Consider the following 13653-nt stretch of genomic DNA (forward strand, 5'->3'; position numbering starts at 1 on the left):
GCTCCTTCCTTACCCCTCTCTCTTCCCAGGATGTATTTACGCAAGTGGCCTTGCTGGTGGTGAGGATTTGTCTAGATTGCGCCTGAGCATACGCCTGCCGCTAGCTCTATGCTCTTTTAACCCCGCCCCCTGTTGAGCTGACATCGTCTCTTAGACATTTCTGTCCTGTGTTGTTGGCTTCTTCTCATCAACTCTTGACCGCCGGAAATTTTCTCTGCGTACAACCTAAATCTAAGCAAAACTCAGTTGGTGGATATCCCAGATCGGAAAAGAAGCCAACAGAAAAACTCTTCGACTACATTTACGTTTGCGTCTGCGTGTGGGGTTTGGTATTGATTTTTGGCCGTCTATTTTTCCTTCCTATCCAGCTATACCATCACCAGACACCCCCGATTTACGATTTTGCACCGTTATATCGATCCTCCTGAAGGTCATTTAAAAAAAACGGTACCTCGGTGTTTGATTCTCAGATTCAAATGTCCGAGTCGGCGTCTACAAACACTTGGCCTGACACCAGTTCGTCCGCTTTGGGATCTGACGAGACAGCCTCATCGCACAGAGATGATGCGAGTGTCTTCACCTTGGGCGGCTCGACCGCCATGCTGACTGACGTTCCACCACGGCGGCAATCGATTCAGTTCAACATGGAGGCAGCTGCAGCTGAATTATCAAAAAAACGAATTGGTGTCACAAGGGGAGCTTTAACCAGCCGTATCGGCAGAATTCCATCCCCCCCTCCACCAAGGTTCGTTTTTCATCTTTTTTCGTAACTTCGGTTGTCTGTTCATCATCCACTTCAAAAAAATTCGGCTTGGTTCTTCCGCGCACCGCCTTTGAATGACGTTACCAACTCTTCAATTGCTCGATGTGGCTTGTAGGATGTGGCTGGAGTCGGTTCCCTTCTTGCTTATTGCCCCAGGGTGTTTACACTTTTGCCCCCCTCGCATCTTAATTCGCTTGCGCCGAGCATGCCCCCACCCTGCAACTCAAGGATGTGACTGCGCCTTCTGGCTCTCAATGCCGATTGCGGGTTCATAAAGCCCAGAAGCGGCTGTAGCGTGTCACCAATGCAACTCCCCATTCATCATTTACAAATCACCTATGATAATTCTTGCAATATGAATCCACCCCACTCTGATAGGCATGACGAATATCACCCTGACACTACGCTAACTTCTCACGATGTCAGTGCCTATAATCGCGGGGTCTCATTCGACACCTTTGATAACCGTGACGCCACTGATTTCTCATTGACACTCAATTACAAACACAGAGATTACCACCCTACACGGCGGAGCCGGACTTTCCTCTGTGGTACTGATCAGAATGATTATTCTGATTTTGCACTTGAATGGCTGATCGACGAACTCGTTGACGATGGCGATGAAATTGTCTGTCTAAGAGTCGTCGAGAAGGATTCGAAGATCGCGAGTGATGCAAGCATGGAGGAAAGGAGATACCGGCAAGAGGCCCAAAAGCTCTTGGATCAAGTTATTGCGAAGAATTCCCATGATGAAAAAACGATTAGCTTGGTGCTGGAGTTCGCCGTGGGAAAAGTGCAGGAAATAATCCAACGAATGGTACGTGGTCGGTTTATATTCTTCTACGTCAATTTTCCATTTTCTAACCCCATACTATATTTTAAGATCCAAATTTATGAGCCTTCGGCGCTTATTGTCGGAACGCGTGGACGCAGCCTGGGTGGGATGCAAGGCCTTCTTCCGGGCTCAGTGTCGAAATATTGTCTTCAACAGTCGCCCATCCCGGTCATTGTCGTCCGCTCCTCCACAAAGCGCGAAAAGAAGAAACAGAAACGTCTTGGCAATCCGACGCGGCACCGATACAACCACATCCTTCGATTGAACGACATGAAGAGCGGCCGAGTGTTCGACAAGGCACGTAACTCTGATAGCATCGCCACGAAGCAACCAGAAGAGGAAGCCGCGGTGGCTCAAGCTATCGGGGAACAGGATATGGGGGGAAGTCTCGCAATCCGCAATACAAGCCGCGACCCGCGGCTATCATTTTCCAGAGACACCGCATCTACCAGAAGCACGGACGACAAAGATGACACGAGCGAGGGCACACGCAGTTTGAGCATTCCCAATTCGGAGTCCGCTGCCCCTAACTTCTCTTCCGCCTTGAAGAATCAACGTATCGAGAGCCCGGCGATCACTGACGACGAAGGCGACGAAGATGAGGGAGACAGTCCTGGTGATGATAACGATTACGACAGCGAAGCTCGTGATAGGAGGCGCCAGCACGGTTCTCAGGATGCGGCACCATCACCCAAGAAGCCACCCCTCGTCCCCATTACCAACGCCACGACTACAGAATATACGTCCGACGTTGACGAGCGGCACTAATGGATAGGGTGGGCAGGAATAGTTAAACACGGTTGTAACCTCCACTCACGCGCGGGCGGGATGGGAGTGTTTGATTCGCGCTTTTTCTTCGCGTTTCGGGATCGGTTTTTTTTTCTTCGAGTTCTCATGTGTCATGAATATCGGAATAGACTATAAAAACCGTTCACGGATACTACGGAACTAGGGGAGGCCTTTTCCTTTTCTATTTTTCTTTTCTTTTCTTTTCTTTTCTTTTTCTTTGTATTGTATGCATGTTTTTGACATGACGATTCCGGTTTTTGTGTATGTGTGTGCGTGGTCTTTTCGCTCCGTCCTTCTGGGCTTCTTCCTTCTTGCCTCTTCTTACGACTTAGCTGCACATCCTGATGACTCACATTCTAACGTAACGAATTTTTTTTTTTTTATCTTTTTCTTTTTTAACACAAATAGGACCCTTCCCTAGTCAATAACAACGACATCAACAACATCAACAACAACAATGATATCCACATGGCAAAAACCTGCACAAATCACCTACGGTTGGATACGGATAGTCTCCGGTGCCACCCCCGCATTCGCCAGAGCCACTCTCCGCGCCTCTGGGCCATACCCGATATTTACAGGGAGGAGAGACGAACCTCCTCAGGCGAAGATCCCAGTCTAAAACCGGGCTTCCTCTCCTTACTTCCAGCTTCAGCGCCGGACGGGGACCGGGAGAGTCTCTCTCTCTTCCCCTGAGCCATAAGATCATGTTACAGGCAGGCATCACCATTCGGGGATGATTTTTTTTTTAAATTTTAATTTTTCGTTCTCATTTTTTGGGACATGCAAGGAAGGACCAGGGCTGTAACGCTTGCGTGCTTCTAGACTCTTGGTCCGCAGATGTGTGGGGGGTGGGGGGTGGGGGGTGGGGAGGGGAGTTACCGATATTTCATGATGGGCGGATGTACGCCGGAGAGGATGTACACCGGAGAGGATATACACCGGAGAGGATATACGCCGGCGAGGGGTGCGATGGAACCTATACACGTATATTAGTTTCAGATGCGTTTGAAACACGGGGTTGGAGCCTGGGGGCCGGGAAGCGGGGAAGGAAAAAAAAAGGGGGGGTTGGGGGACGGGAGGTCGTTTGGAACCCATTTTTCTGCGACAAATGCTAACCTTGGAATGGAATGCGGAATTGACTGCCGGAAAAAATGGACCTGCGTTTGCGTCGGCTAGGCCGTTTAACTAATATGCACTATGCTACTATGTATGTACTACTATGTATGTATTTGGAGTGGATCCTTCTGATTTTCCGCGCCTCTAAATGCGGAATGTCTAGATCATGGTAGTTGATCAAAAATGATGACAGATGAGGAGAGGAATTGAGGGAGTCGTAAATCGGCGCAAGGCTGCCAAATTCTTCTATTACTACCATCGTTAATGAGCATGGATGGCAGCGTCATGGGAAATGACAGAAAAAACATGGACGATTATTTGATGTGACTTGATGAGATTTGAGCCATTTGATATTCGATGTTGAGCACCTTCCGCCAAGCACACACTAGGTCTAAATAGAACTAGCACGAATAGAAGCTGATATCACGTGTCAGTTGCTCTGAAACAGGTTAGTGTTGCAGCGCCTTGAATGTCCAAGCTGATATCTATCTATCTCTCTATCGGTTGCAGCTTCAAACCACCATCATATTTACCAGTGGCGTTTGGGATCCAAAATCTATTGGCTACAATATACAACACAATATATACCCTCTTGCTTCATGACTAGAAGCTATCTAACGCTAGCCAGTACCTAGGAGGTGCCGCCTTCTCTCCATATTTTTTAGCGAGATAAGTTTCCCGAGCATATATATATATCTATATATATACACCCACTACACCGGCTTCACGATGTCGTTTTAGATTCCAACCCGAAGGATATGGCCGCACATATGGGTTTCAGTGGCAATGCCGCTCCTCCCAGCTCCTCGTCAGCACCAGCTCCCACCGGAGCTGCTACCATGGGCGCTGACAACAGCTCCATCGGTCAGGAAGGAAAGGCGGCGGCGATATTCACAGCAGGCGAGGATTGGGATTCAGAGCAGAAACTGGTAACCGCTTTGTCAATGCTGCAGCAGATGGAAGCAAAGGTCCGTGACGTGAAAACAATTTCCCAAAACCCCGAGGTGTCAGCATCAACATCCTTCCTTCGGCGCTAACTAGCCATATTGGAATTTTCCACCGCGCTCCCTGGAATGTGAATGGATGCAGGAATTGGAATTGGAATTGGAATACACTTGAGAGGGACAAAGAAAAACCATAGCTATGCTAATACTCCATCAGATCCATCGTCTCCGAAACCTCGTTCCAAACCGCCTGCTTGCGCCGCTGATTCCCATTGTCAATCCCGAAGCGCGCATGCCAATCCCGAGTTCCCCGCAGGAGATGTTCGACCAGCTCGCGCAAGCAGCTCGCGCCGGAGTGGCCGAAGTGGAAAACTTCCAGTCTGAATGGCGCAGCCCGGAGATGGCCGCGATCTGGACTCGGGTAGATCACAAGTTAAACGAGAGCGGCGGCGAGTACCCGCCCACGACGGGCGTGTGGGAACGGGACTACGACAGCATCTCGAGAGCGCTCAGTAGGGAAGAGCGGACGGAGAAGGAGCAGAGAAGTCGGCTGGAAGAAGAGGAGGAAAAGAGTAGAGTGGTGGTGTTAGGAGAAGGAGGTGGCTGGAGGGAGGTCGTTGAGAAGTATAGGAAGCAGGATCTTCCGATAGCCATCCATGTCCCGCGTCCGGCTGACAGCAGCGGCCGCTTCGCTGTTGCGATCCCGAAGCTTTCGTTGCAGTTCTATGTCCTCCAGGGCCCGTCGTCCTATGACAGCCAAGGTCCGCAGGAATGGCAGGTGACGACAGTGCCGCGAGGGAACACGTCCAAGATGGAGGCGGAAATCCTGGAATGTATCAGGTCCAGAGACAGGAAATGGGACCTGCCCTATCTCCTGGTAAGTGTTTTCCATGCCATACATATATACATATTCCGTATACGAAATTTCCCGGATATGTTATGAAATCGCTTCACCAAAAAAAAAAAACACAACAAAACACATCCCGCCCGTCCCTAGCCCCACTTCAATTATTATATCTTCCATCTTCTCAAATCTCCCCACACCGCGCTAACGAACATCCAACACCGGGGGGCCGCCCTTTCGCCATGCAGGATATGCTGTGTTCCTACGCGGACGTTAAAAAGACCAGGTGCCTAAACTGCCACAGACTAACCGACGGCTGCGCCCAGCTGCCAACCATCCGAAAACCCACTCAAATCCAGTCAACGTCAACGTCAACTGATCATCATAAAGCAAAAGAAGAAGCCATGTTCACTTGGAATGCATACCACCCGGGTTGTCTTTGAGATGATGACCCCCAACCCCTCAGCCCTCAACCCGCAAATCACCCAGCTATATTTATATATATGTATATATTTCCCTCCTCCTTCTCCGCCCCTTCTTCCTGGCCTTTTTAACCCCCTGTGAACCCACTGCGATGTCCTTTTCTCAGCAAGTGAGAATTCTCCAGCCGTCGGCGATTTTTTCGTTATGCATGAAACGGACGTCGGTTCGTTCGTTAGTTAGTTAGTTATAACTAATGGGGAGAGACATCGGTTAAAAATAGACACCACCACGGCCCCCTTCTCCCCCTGCGCCACCATTAAAGGTGAAACATGATATTGGTAACTATATATATATCAGATCCTGCTTCCCTTCATTGTAGCACTAGGGCGCCGGTGAATTAGAACAAAGGCTATTTATATATGGATGTATGTATGTATGTAATATGTGTGTGCTTGGGCTGGCCATATCAACGAAAGACCAACCCGAACAAAATCTACATGCGAATTATTATTATTATTATTATTTTTAATTATTAAAAGTATGTACGGTAAAATGCACTGCGTATATATATATCTCTCATTCTCTCATCTCGCCTTTTCCAATGAAAATGAAACGGGGAGGAGAGCAGTTTAAAAAAAACAAAAATAGGGAAAAGAAAAGAAAAGCAAAATATAAAAAGAAAAAAAAAATTGAAAAAAAAAGCCCTCGCAAAATGAAAAAAAAAACAAGTACAGTCTTTAAATAATGGAACGATAATTATTGCTTTAATTGTAATACAGGAACAAACCAGATCATCATGATGGAAACGCAGAAACGAAGAAACGAAGAAACGAAGAAACGAAAACAACAGTTCCCAAAAAAGACCAACAGCAGCATGATGGATCACGAATACATGGAAAATGGAGACATCGCTAGATGATGAGATACCGGGGTAGAAGTACCTATATGCCAGAAGAAGGGGGGGGAATAAAGGATTTACTTATTAAAATTGAGTTGCTTGGTGCAAGAAGAAAAAAAGGCTTTGAGGTCCGGAGATGGGGAGTAGAAGAGTTAGGAAGGAAGGGGTATGGGTATGAGGGAGAAAAAAGAATCGAGAGCGGGAGCGCTTCTGTCTTCTTTCGCATTTTGTGCCTCTTTCTTTCTTTCTTTCTTTCGTTTACAAAGTACCAGCGCCCGTAACGAACCATGTGAATGAGAGAACCGTGACGGCCGCCATGCCGACGATGAATTTGAGAGCTTGCCGTTCCATGTCTGAGACGGCAGCGTTGCAGCCGGCACAGACGAAATCTGCCAGGGGTAAAAAACAGAGTTTGTCAAAAATTGGTAAAACTGCATACCGGAACCAAAAAAAAAAAAAAAAAAAACGAGTTGAAAGGGAGGAAGGGGATGAGGTAGGGTTGGTTAAAAGGGCTTCTTCCATGACGCGGAAGCAAAATGAGATTCACACGTACCATTGCGTGGAGTGTAGGGCTGAGGATAATACATCCCGAAGATCAACGGGCTTTGGGCACCCAAATGGCCAGGCTGAGGGATATCAGAGGGGTCCTTAGAACTGTCATAGACCATAAGCGTGTAATCTTCGGTGAGTAACGGCACATCGCTTGTCTGATAGCGACCGGTGTCCCACACGACTTGTGCGGTTTCTTGGACGCTCATATTGCCGGAGATGGTATATGCATGGGAGTTTTTGCTACAGGACGCAACCACTTCGACAGCGGACGGGGTGATGATCAGCGACGTGTAATTCCACTTGAATGTTGCTGTTGTCCCGATCTTGATATATGTCGCCGGATCGGTTATGGCTGGTTGGACCATTTTAATGCCACCGGCGGGGGCGTCAACGGGGACTTTCGTGGACTTGGGTTTTGATGTTTTGGTACCCTTGGTACCCGTTTCCTTTGCGCCAGTGGTTTTACCGGTGTTCTCGTTGGTATTTCCATCTGTTGCTGTTGAGTCCCCAGTCCCTGTGGGAGCGTCAGTGATAGTGGAATCCCCCGTTTTCTGGGGCTTATCCGTCGTGCCCTCTGAGAAGTGTTAGTTAGAAAGAGTATATATAGACCAGAAGTGAAAATTTCCCTTTTAGAGAAATAAACATGAACATAAAAATGATAAAATCGAATAAAACTCACCATTATCCTGCCGCCGTGCTAAGCCAATTGGCTGTGCTACAGCGTGTCTACCATCCCCCTGCGAGGCTCCCACATACGACACCAGCAGAATTAACGAGCAAAGAACGAAGATGTGGCTGACGGACCGCATATTGACTCGAGCGCTTGGAGCCTTTCTAGAACACCGAAAGCCAACTCAACAAGTGCAGACCCGACCGAAGGAAGGGGGAAAAAAAGAAAGAAAGAAAAAACAAGGCTGTATCGTCCCGTCCAGCAACCTAATATCCCAAACAATACACCAAAACCAAAACCAAGAAGAAGAAGAAGAAGAAGAGAAAAAAGAAGAGGTGTGAAAAAGACTTCTTCTTGAAACAATAGCGTGACGACGTTCGTTATCCGAAGCAGAGTAAATGATGCGAGTCGTCAGAATCCAGTGGTAGCGGTAAACTTCCCGGTGCGTGCCTTGTTTTTATTCTCCCTTCTCTTCTTTCATTCAATTCTTAGAGAGGAAAACGGGCGTTTGGAATCAGCGGGAGGAGGATAAGCGAACGAGACGATGTGTGTTGGCAGCTCGAAGCGAGTGTGGATGCTTTTGTTGTTGTTGAGGGCAAAAAAATCCAGGCGTCAACGGGCATGAGAAGTGTATTAAAAATATAATATTCTCAAAGGCTCCAACCGGGAAGAAGGGAAGAAGGGAAGAAGAGATGGTTCCACTCTCGCTCCAAAAAAGAGTAAGAAAAAAAAAGAAGAAGAAAAGAAGAAAAAAGACAAGGTAGGCGGGAAAAAAAAAAGCGAATGGAGTGGCCCAACAGTGCAGCGTTTAAAGATAGAGCAACAATGGCGAGAGGGAGACGCTGTTCATAATCCAAACGGCCAGAAGCGCAAAACTCGAATCGACGGTTAGCGAGAGACGACGATGCTGGAGAGCGAGAGGACGGGAGAATGGCGGGAGTGGAGGAGAGAGGGAAGACTGCGAGGCGTGGAGCAGGGATGGAAGGGATGGAAGGGAAGGATGGTCGTTGTCTTACGCGGGAGAAACAAGAGATCGAGGGGCGCTTAGGTAAGCAGTGCACGGGTTCCAGCCAGCCCTGGTTGGCTTTAACTAGCTTTAACTGGTTTAGTTAAGGGATATTTTTGGAGCTGCGGGAGAATGTCCAGCTGCATCGAGGAATGGAAAGGAAAGGGAAATGGAAAGGAAAATGGAAGAGAAATGGAGAAGCAAGCTAGAATACCTCCTCTTATTTCCAAAAACCCAAAACCAAAACCAACAACCAAATCAAACAAATAAACAGCGCTGGACACAGTAGCCCTCCAGGAGCATTTTTGGAGCTCACAAAAACAGACGTGGGTGATGTGACAAGGTTGGCATCACGTGATGAGCAGGTGAGACAGACCCCCGGCTGGGATACTTGCTGGCTTCGGTCAAAGGCGCATTTGGGCATCCATCGCGAGCTGCTGCTGGCGCTGCAGTGGCGGTGCGCCGGAGAGTGCATGGGGGGCTTGCATGTCAGCTTCGATCATTGTTGCCGCTGTCCTCGCGTGTTTCGTTCGTTGTTCCGATCGCTTGCGCGTTGCTGTACTCTATAAACATTTCAATTAAGGTGCTTATCATATAAACAACCTGGAAGTAGTTAACTATATTTTTGGCTTCTAAATCAAGTTCTAGACGATCTGATTATCGTTACACCCTCTCCTCCCATGTCAGACAAGGAGATTAAATGGTAAATGGCTTCCCGCAACTACATAGTACAGTCCATGGTATATATGTTGTAGTCGGATATTATTATTTACAAAAAAATCCCGTAGGATCATTCACCCCCCGCCGCATACTCCGGGCGAAGCACCCACTTCCCCCTCGCCCTCCCCCCGGTCTTCTCCAACACAGCAATAGTCCGCAGCATCTCCTTGAATTCCATCGTTGCGCGCGGCGTGTCGCAGAACCGATTAAAATGATCGATGAGATTCTGCGTGCGCACCGACCCTCCATGCGCCATGATATAATCGCGGATCATCTTCAGAAAGTCCTTGCCGCGCGGTCTGCTGCTGCTGCTGCTGCTGATACTGCTACTGCTTCCGAGATGGCTGCCGCCGTCGATTGCGCCTCCTGGGGTACTACCAGAACGAGGGGTGTTGGTGCCTGATGCATGGTTGCTGTTGCTCCAGCCGCTCCCGCCGCTCCCACCATTTCCGACGGTGCGATTCGTGAGATTGGCAAGGAGGCTGGCAGACGACGGGCCGCCAGTGGCTCTGCGTATGGCGCTGCCGCGCCCGAATGGGAGTGGAGACGCAACGGTTCCACGCGGCGGCTGCATCGTGTCCTCGGGCCTGCCTGCGACGCCGAACTGGCCGGTCCAGGTAGGTGTGCCAACCGGGATGGATTTGGCAAGTTCCCCTGCCCTGAGAAGCTCCCTGGCGGCCTCAGCTGCTACTTTTTTCGCCTCGGCCTCGATGATTTTAGGGTCTGCCTTTATGACTCGTTTGCCATTGATGATCTGCTCGTGCTCGAGCGCGGAGTGCACACCGGATCGGGCAAATATGCCTTCCATCAATCGCGCTTCTGAGTTGGGCGCTCTTGCACCATCGGTTTTGGAAGCATTTGGAGTTTCGGGAGCCTCGTGGAAACGTTCCAGAGAAGACACGCCTGTGACGCGGCTAATCTTTTCTTGTTCTTCACGGGCTGGGCCGGTAACGCCTGCTTCCGTGGCTGGGTTTGTTGTACCTTCGGGGCTTGCGATTTGAGCGCCCTTAGATTCTTGAAACGTGACCTCCACGTTTTTGAACAACTCGCTCGTCTCCGTCTCTGTCCGCCCATCGTTCCCAAGGGTAAACAGATCGTGCAAATCGCTCATCTGGAACGTCTGCCGCTGTTTCGGGTCCTTCAGGATCTTATTGGTCAAGAACTGCTTGAAGATTTGGCGATGGTAAATTTTCTCTTCAATGGTCCCCGCTGTCATAAGCCTGTATATGGTAACCTCCCGTTTTTGGCCCAATCTCCAAGCTCTCTCGCGGGCTTGGACATCCGTCGAAGGGTTCCAGTCCGGGTCATAGATGATCACCCGATCCGCCCCGGTCAAATTCACCCCGAGACCACCAACTTTGGTGGTCAGGAGGAAGACATGTATATCTGGATTATTATTAAACTCATCGACCATTTTTTGCCGAAATTTAATCGGCGTGTTTCCGTCCATCCTTTGGTATTTGAACCCACCCATCGATATTATGAATCGTTCAAGAATGTCTAGCATGATTCGATGTTGAGCGAATAGGAGCGTTTTGTGACCTGTATCCCTCCACAGCTCCAATAGCGACTTGACGACCTGCATTTTTCCGGACTTGGAGGCACTTCCGTAGTTATAGCTTGGCTTTTTAGATAACACCTTGTGCTCAGGGAGATCAGGGTGATTGCAAATCTTGCGGAGCATGTCAATGCCGTACAGAGCCTCTCGGCGACCTCGGAGGATCGACGACATCTCATTAGATCCCAAAAACGCTTCGTACGCCGATCTTTGTAATTTCGTCAATTTACAGAATAGCACCTGTTCGCTCTTCTTGGGAAGGTCGGCAGCGACGTCAATCTTAAACCGCTGAAGTAGATAAGGGCTGATGGCATCTTTGAGCGTTTCTGCGCATTTGGCCGCAGTTTGCACCTGCAGATTTGACGCATTGGCATACCCCCCCGTACGAATTGGAAATTCGAACTGGTTACGGAAATTGACCAGCGTGCCCAGTCGCATGGGGAAGGCGAAGTCAAACAGCGACCAAAGCTCAGTTAGGTTGTTCTGCATGGGCGTTCCGGAGAGAATGAGGCGATGTGCAGTGCGTAATTCCTTGCAGTGGATCGTAATAGCTGTGTCTGGATTCCGAATCTTGTGTCCCTCGTCAAGAATCGCGCAGCCCCAATCAACTGGAATTAGCAGGGAACGGTAGGTTTGCAACCCGGAATAAGTGGTCACAAGCACATGTCCTTCCTCCAAGACCCGTTTTAAAATCCGTTTCGCCGCCTTTTGTTCCTTTGGGAGTCTGCGAGGCTGATCTGGTTCCCATAGCTGGGATTCCAGACGTGCATCCGCAAAGCTCTCGCTTCGTAAATTCACCATACCACTCCCTGAACTGTGTAAAATTGACACTCGGAACGGGGCCCACCATCGATGAAATTCGTTTACCCACTGTTTCATGACGGTTGGGGGGCAGACAACAATGACAGACTTGGTCAACTTCTTGCTATGGTGCAGCCCAGCCAGGAAGGCAATGACTTGGATTGTTTTACCAAGGCCCATTTCATCACCGATTATTCCCCCTACCTTCTGTTGGTAGAGCTCCCAAAGCCATTGGACTCCCGTTTTCTGATAGTCGAATAAATATGGATAGATATCTCCTGGAATACGATAACCACCATCTAGCACTTTGTCAGGAACTTTTGGATGAGGCAGGAACCATTCCTTCTCATCGTCCGCAAGGATGCTGTCCCCTTCAATGGCCCCACGCGTCGAATCAGCCGCATCCGCAGTTTGAGTATCACCCTCATTCTGGGTACGCTTCCGTGCTGCTGACCTCCTATGTACCCAATCTTCCAGTCGAGATTGATATACCATCTCATCACCGTCATCCACACCCTCGAAATCCTCTGCGACCTTCTCTGTGGCCTTCTTTCCGGATTTTTTAGGCCGCCTCTTTCGTGATTTCCCCCCCGATGTGTCAGAGGCTAAATCCCACTCATCCGATAAGCTTTCTTCTCCGGACCCGAAGAAGACTCCAGAGTCAACATATTCCGCATCAGACGTCGGGGTTGATAGTCTTGATGAAGGATGAGATACGCCCACACCCTCGTCGCCCTTTTCAGCACCCAACTGCGCATGCGATCCTCTTTTCCGACGCTTCTGCGGACGCGAGAAGGGGAGATCAGGGGAATCACTTTCCGCTCTCGTCTCATCGTAATCGAACCCTGGACGCTGCAGGTTGCGATGGGAAGGTTCGCGATAAGACGCAGATTCTTGCAACGCAAGCTCCTGCTCTCGTTCATCCTCCGCATCGATCAAGGCTTCTCTTAGTGTGGCTGTACTGGAGCCCCCAAACCCTCCTCCCATTTTCGAGAACGGTGTGATTTTGCCCGTCCGTATCAGATAATCTCTTCGAGACTCATTTGGCAGTCTTCCGGATCCAGACACCTGGCCTGCCTCCTCGAGAGCTTGGTGCCTCTCATCGATACGTTGTTGGATCTGCCCGACATCGACGTCGAGTGATGATATCCGTGATTCTAGGTTCTCTATCTCTGCAGTTGTGCGAACCCGCACGGCTGTACCTACCGGCTGGGAGAGTCGCTGGTGTAATCTCAAGATTTGCGATTCTAATTTCCTGTAATAATCAAGACCGCCATTGTCAGCTGCAATGTTCGAGGTATGGCATGTAGTGGGTGGCGAAGGGACAGCTTCACATACGATTTCTCTAGAAGTGTACGTTCCAGCCTTTTGTGGTCCCTTTCATCCGCTTGCTCGATGAGAAGCTTGTCCGCCTAATTCGGGTTATCAAAAGGTGAGAATGGTTCTCCATTTGAATCGATATGCTCATAGAAATTAAACAATGTGTAATGTAATGGAACAGCACGTACCTGACGGCCGATATCTCTTTCCAAATCATCTTGGTTTCGAACTTCAGCCTGGAGCTCTCTCAATCGGCTTTCTTCCGCATCAGGTACCACAGTCGATTGAGAGGTTTCCGGTATGGATGGCTTTACATCGTGCCCATCTTCCTGGCCACTAACTTGGGTGGCTTCGACCGCATGCGTCACGCCTTGCGTGTCTGCATTCTGGCTTTGGTCCATATTATGAGAT

General features: G+C 49.2%; 6 protein-coding genes across 6 annotated transcripts; 3 read left to right on the forward strand and 3 right to left on the reverse strand.

Moving 5' to 3' along the window:
• Positions 1-476: 476 nt before the first annotated feature.
• Positions 477-2366, forward strand: HCBG_08088 (uncharacterized protein; the record flags this gene model as incomplete). Its single annotated transcript, XM_045435137.1, has 3 exons — positions 477-745; positions 1190-1580; positions 1647-2366. The coding sequence occupies 3 exons, from the start codon at positions 477-479 to the stop codon at positions 2364-2366; spliced, it is 1380 nt and encodes a 459-aa protein (XP_045284443.1).
• Positions 2367-2628: 262 nt separating this feature from the next.
• HCBG_08089 (uncharacterized protein) lies at positions 2629-3083 on the forward strand (the record flags this gene model as incomplete). Its single annotated transcript, XM_045435138.1, has 2 exons — positions 2629-2748; positions 2796-3083. 2 exons carry the CDS (start codon positions 2629-2631, stop codon positions 3081-3083), a joined length of 408 nt encoding a protein of 135 aa, XP_045284444.1.
• A 182-nt stretch (positions 3084-3265) lies between these two features.
• Positions 3266-3765, reverse strand: HCBG_08090 (uncharacterized protein; the record flags this gene model as incomplete). Its single annotated transcript, XM_045435139.1, has 3 exons — positions 3266-3366; positions 3507-3575; positions 3609-3765. The coding sequence occupies 3 exons, from the start codon at positions 3763-3765 to the stop codon at positions 3266-3268; spliced, it is 327 nt and encodes a 108-aa protein (XP_045284445.1).
• A 499-nt stretch (positions 3766-4264) lies between these two features.
• HCBG_08091 (uncharacterized protein) lies at positions 4265-5737 on the forward strand (the record flags this gene model as incomplete). Its single annotated transcript, XM_045435140.1, has 3 exons — positions 4265-4474; positions 4668-5327; positions 5621-5737. 3 exons carry the CDS (start codon positions 4265-4267, stop codon positions 5735-5737), a joined length of 987 nt encoding a protein of 328 aa, XP_045284446.1.
• A 1136-nt stretch (positions 5738-6873) lies between these two features.
• Positions 6874-7976, reverse strand: HCBG_08092 (uncharacterized protein; the record flags this gene model as incomplete). Its single annotated transcript, XM_045435141.1, has 3 exons — positions 6874-7004; positions 7169-7741; positions 7847-7976. The coding sequence occupies 3 exons, from the start codon at positions 7974-7976 to the stop codon at positions 6874-6876; spliced, it is 834 nt and encodes a 277-aa protein (XP_045284447.1).
• A 1657-nt stretch (positions 7977-9633) lies between these two features.
• On the reverse strand, positions 9634-13643 carry HCBG_08093 (DNA dependent ATPase; the record flags this gene model as incomplete). The annotated part of the gene is made up of 3 exons (XM_045435142.1): positions 9634-13177; positions 13261-13334; positions 13431-13643. The coding sequence occupies 3 exons, from the start codon at positions 13641-13643 to the stop codon at positions 9634-9636; spliced, it is 3831 nt and encodes a 1276-aa protein (XP_045284448.1).
• Between the last annotated feature and the right edge of the window lie 10 nt (positions 13644-13653).

This window comes from Histoplasma capsulatum (assembly GCF_000150115.1).
Source record: "Histoplasma capsulatum G186AR genomic scaffold supercont2.13, whole genome shotgun sequence".
Taxonomy (NCBI): Eukaryota; Fungi; Ascomycota; class Eurotiomycetes; order Onygenales; family Ajellomycetaceae; genus Histoplasma; species Histoplasma capsulatum.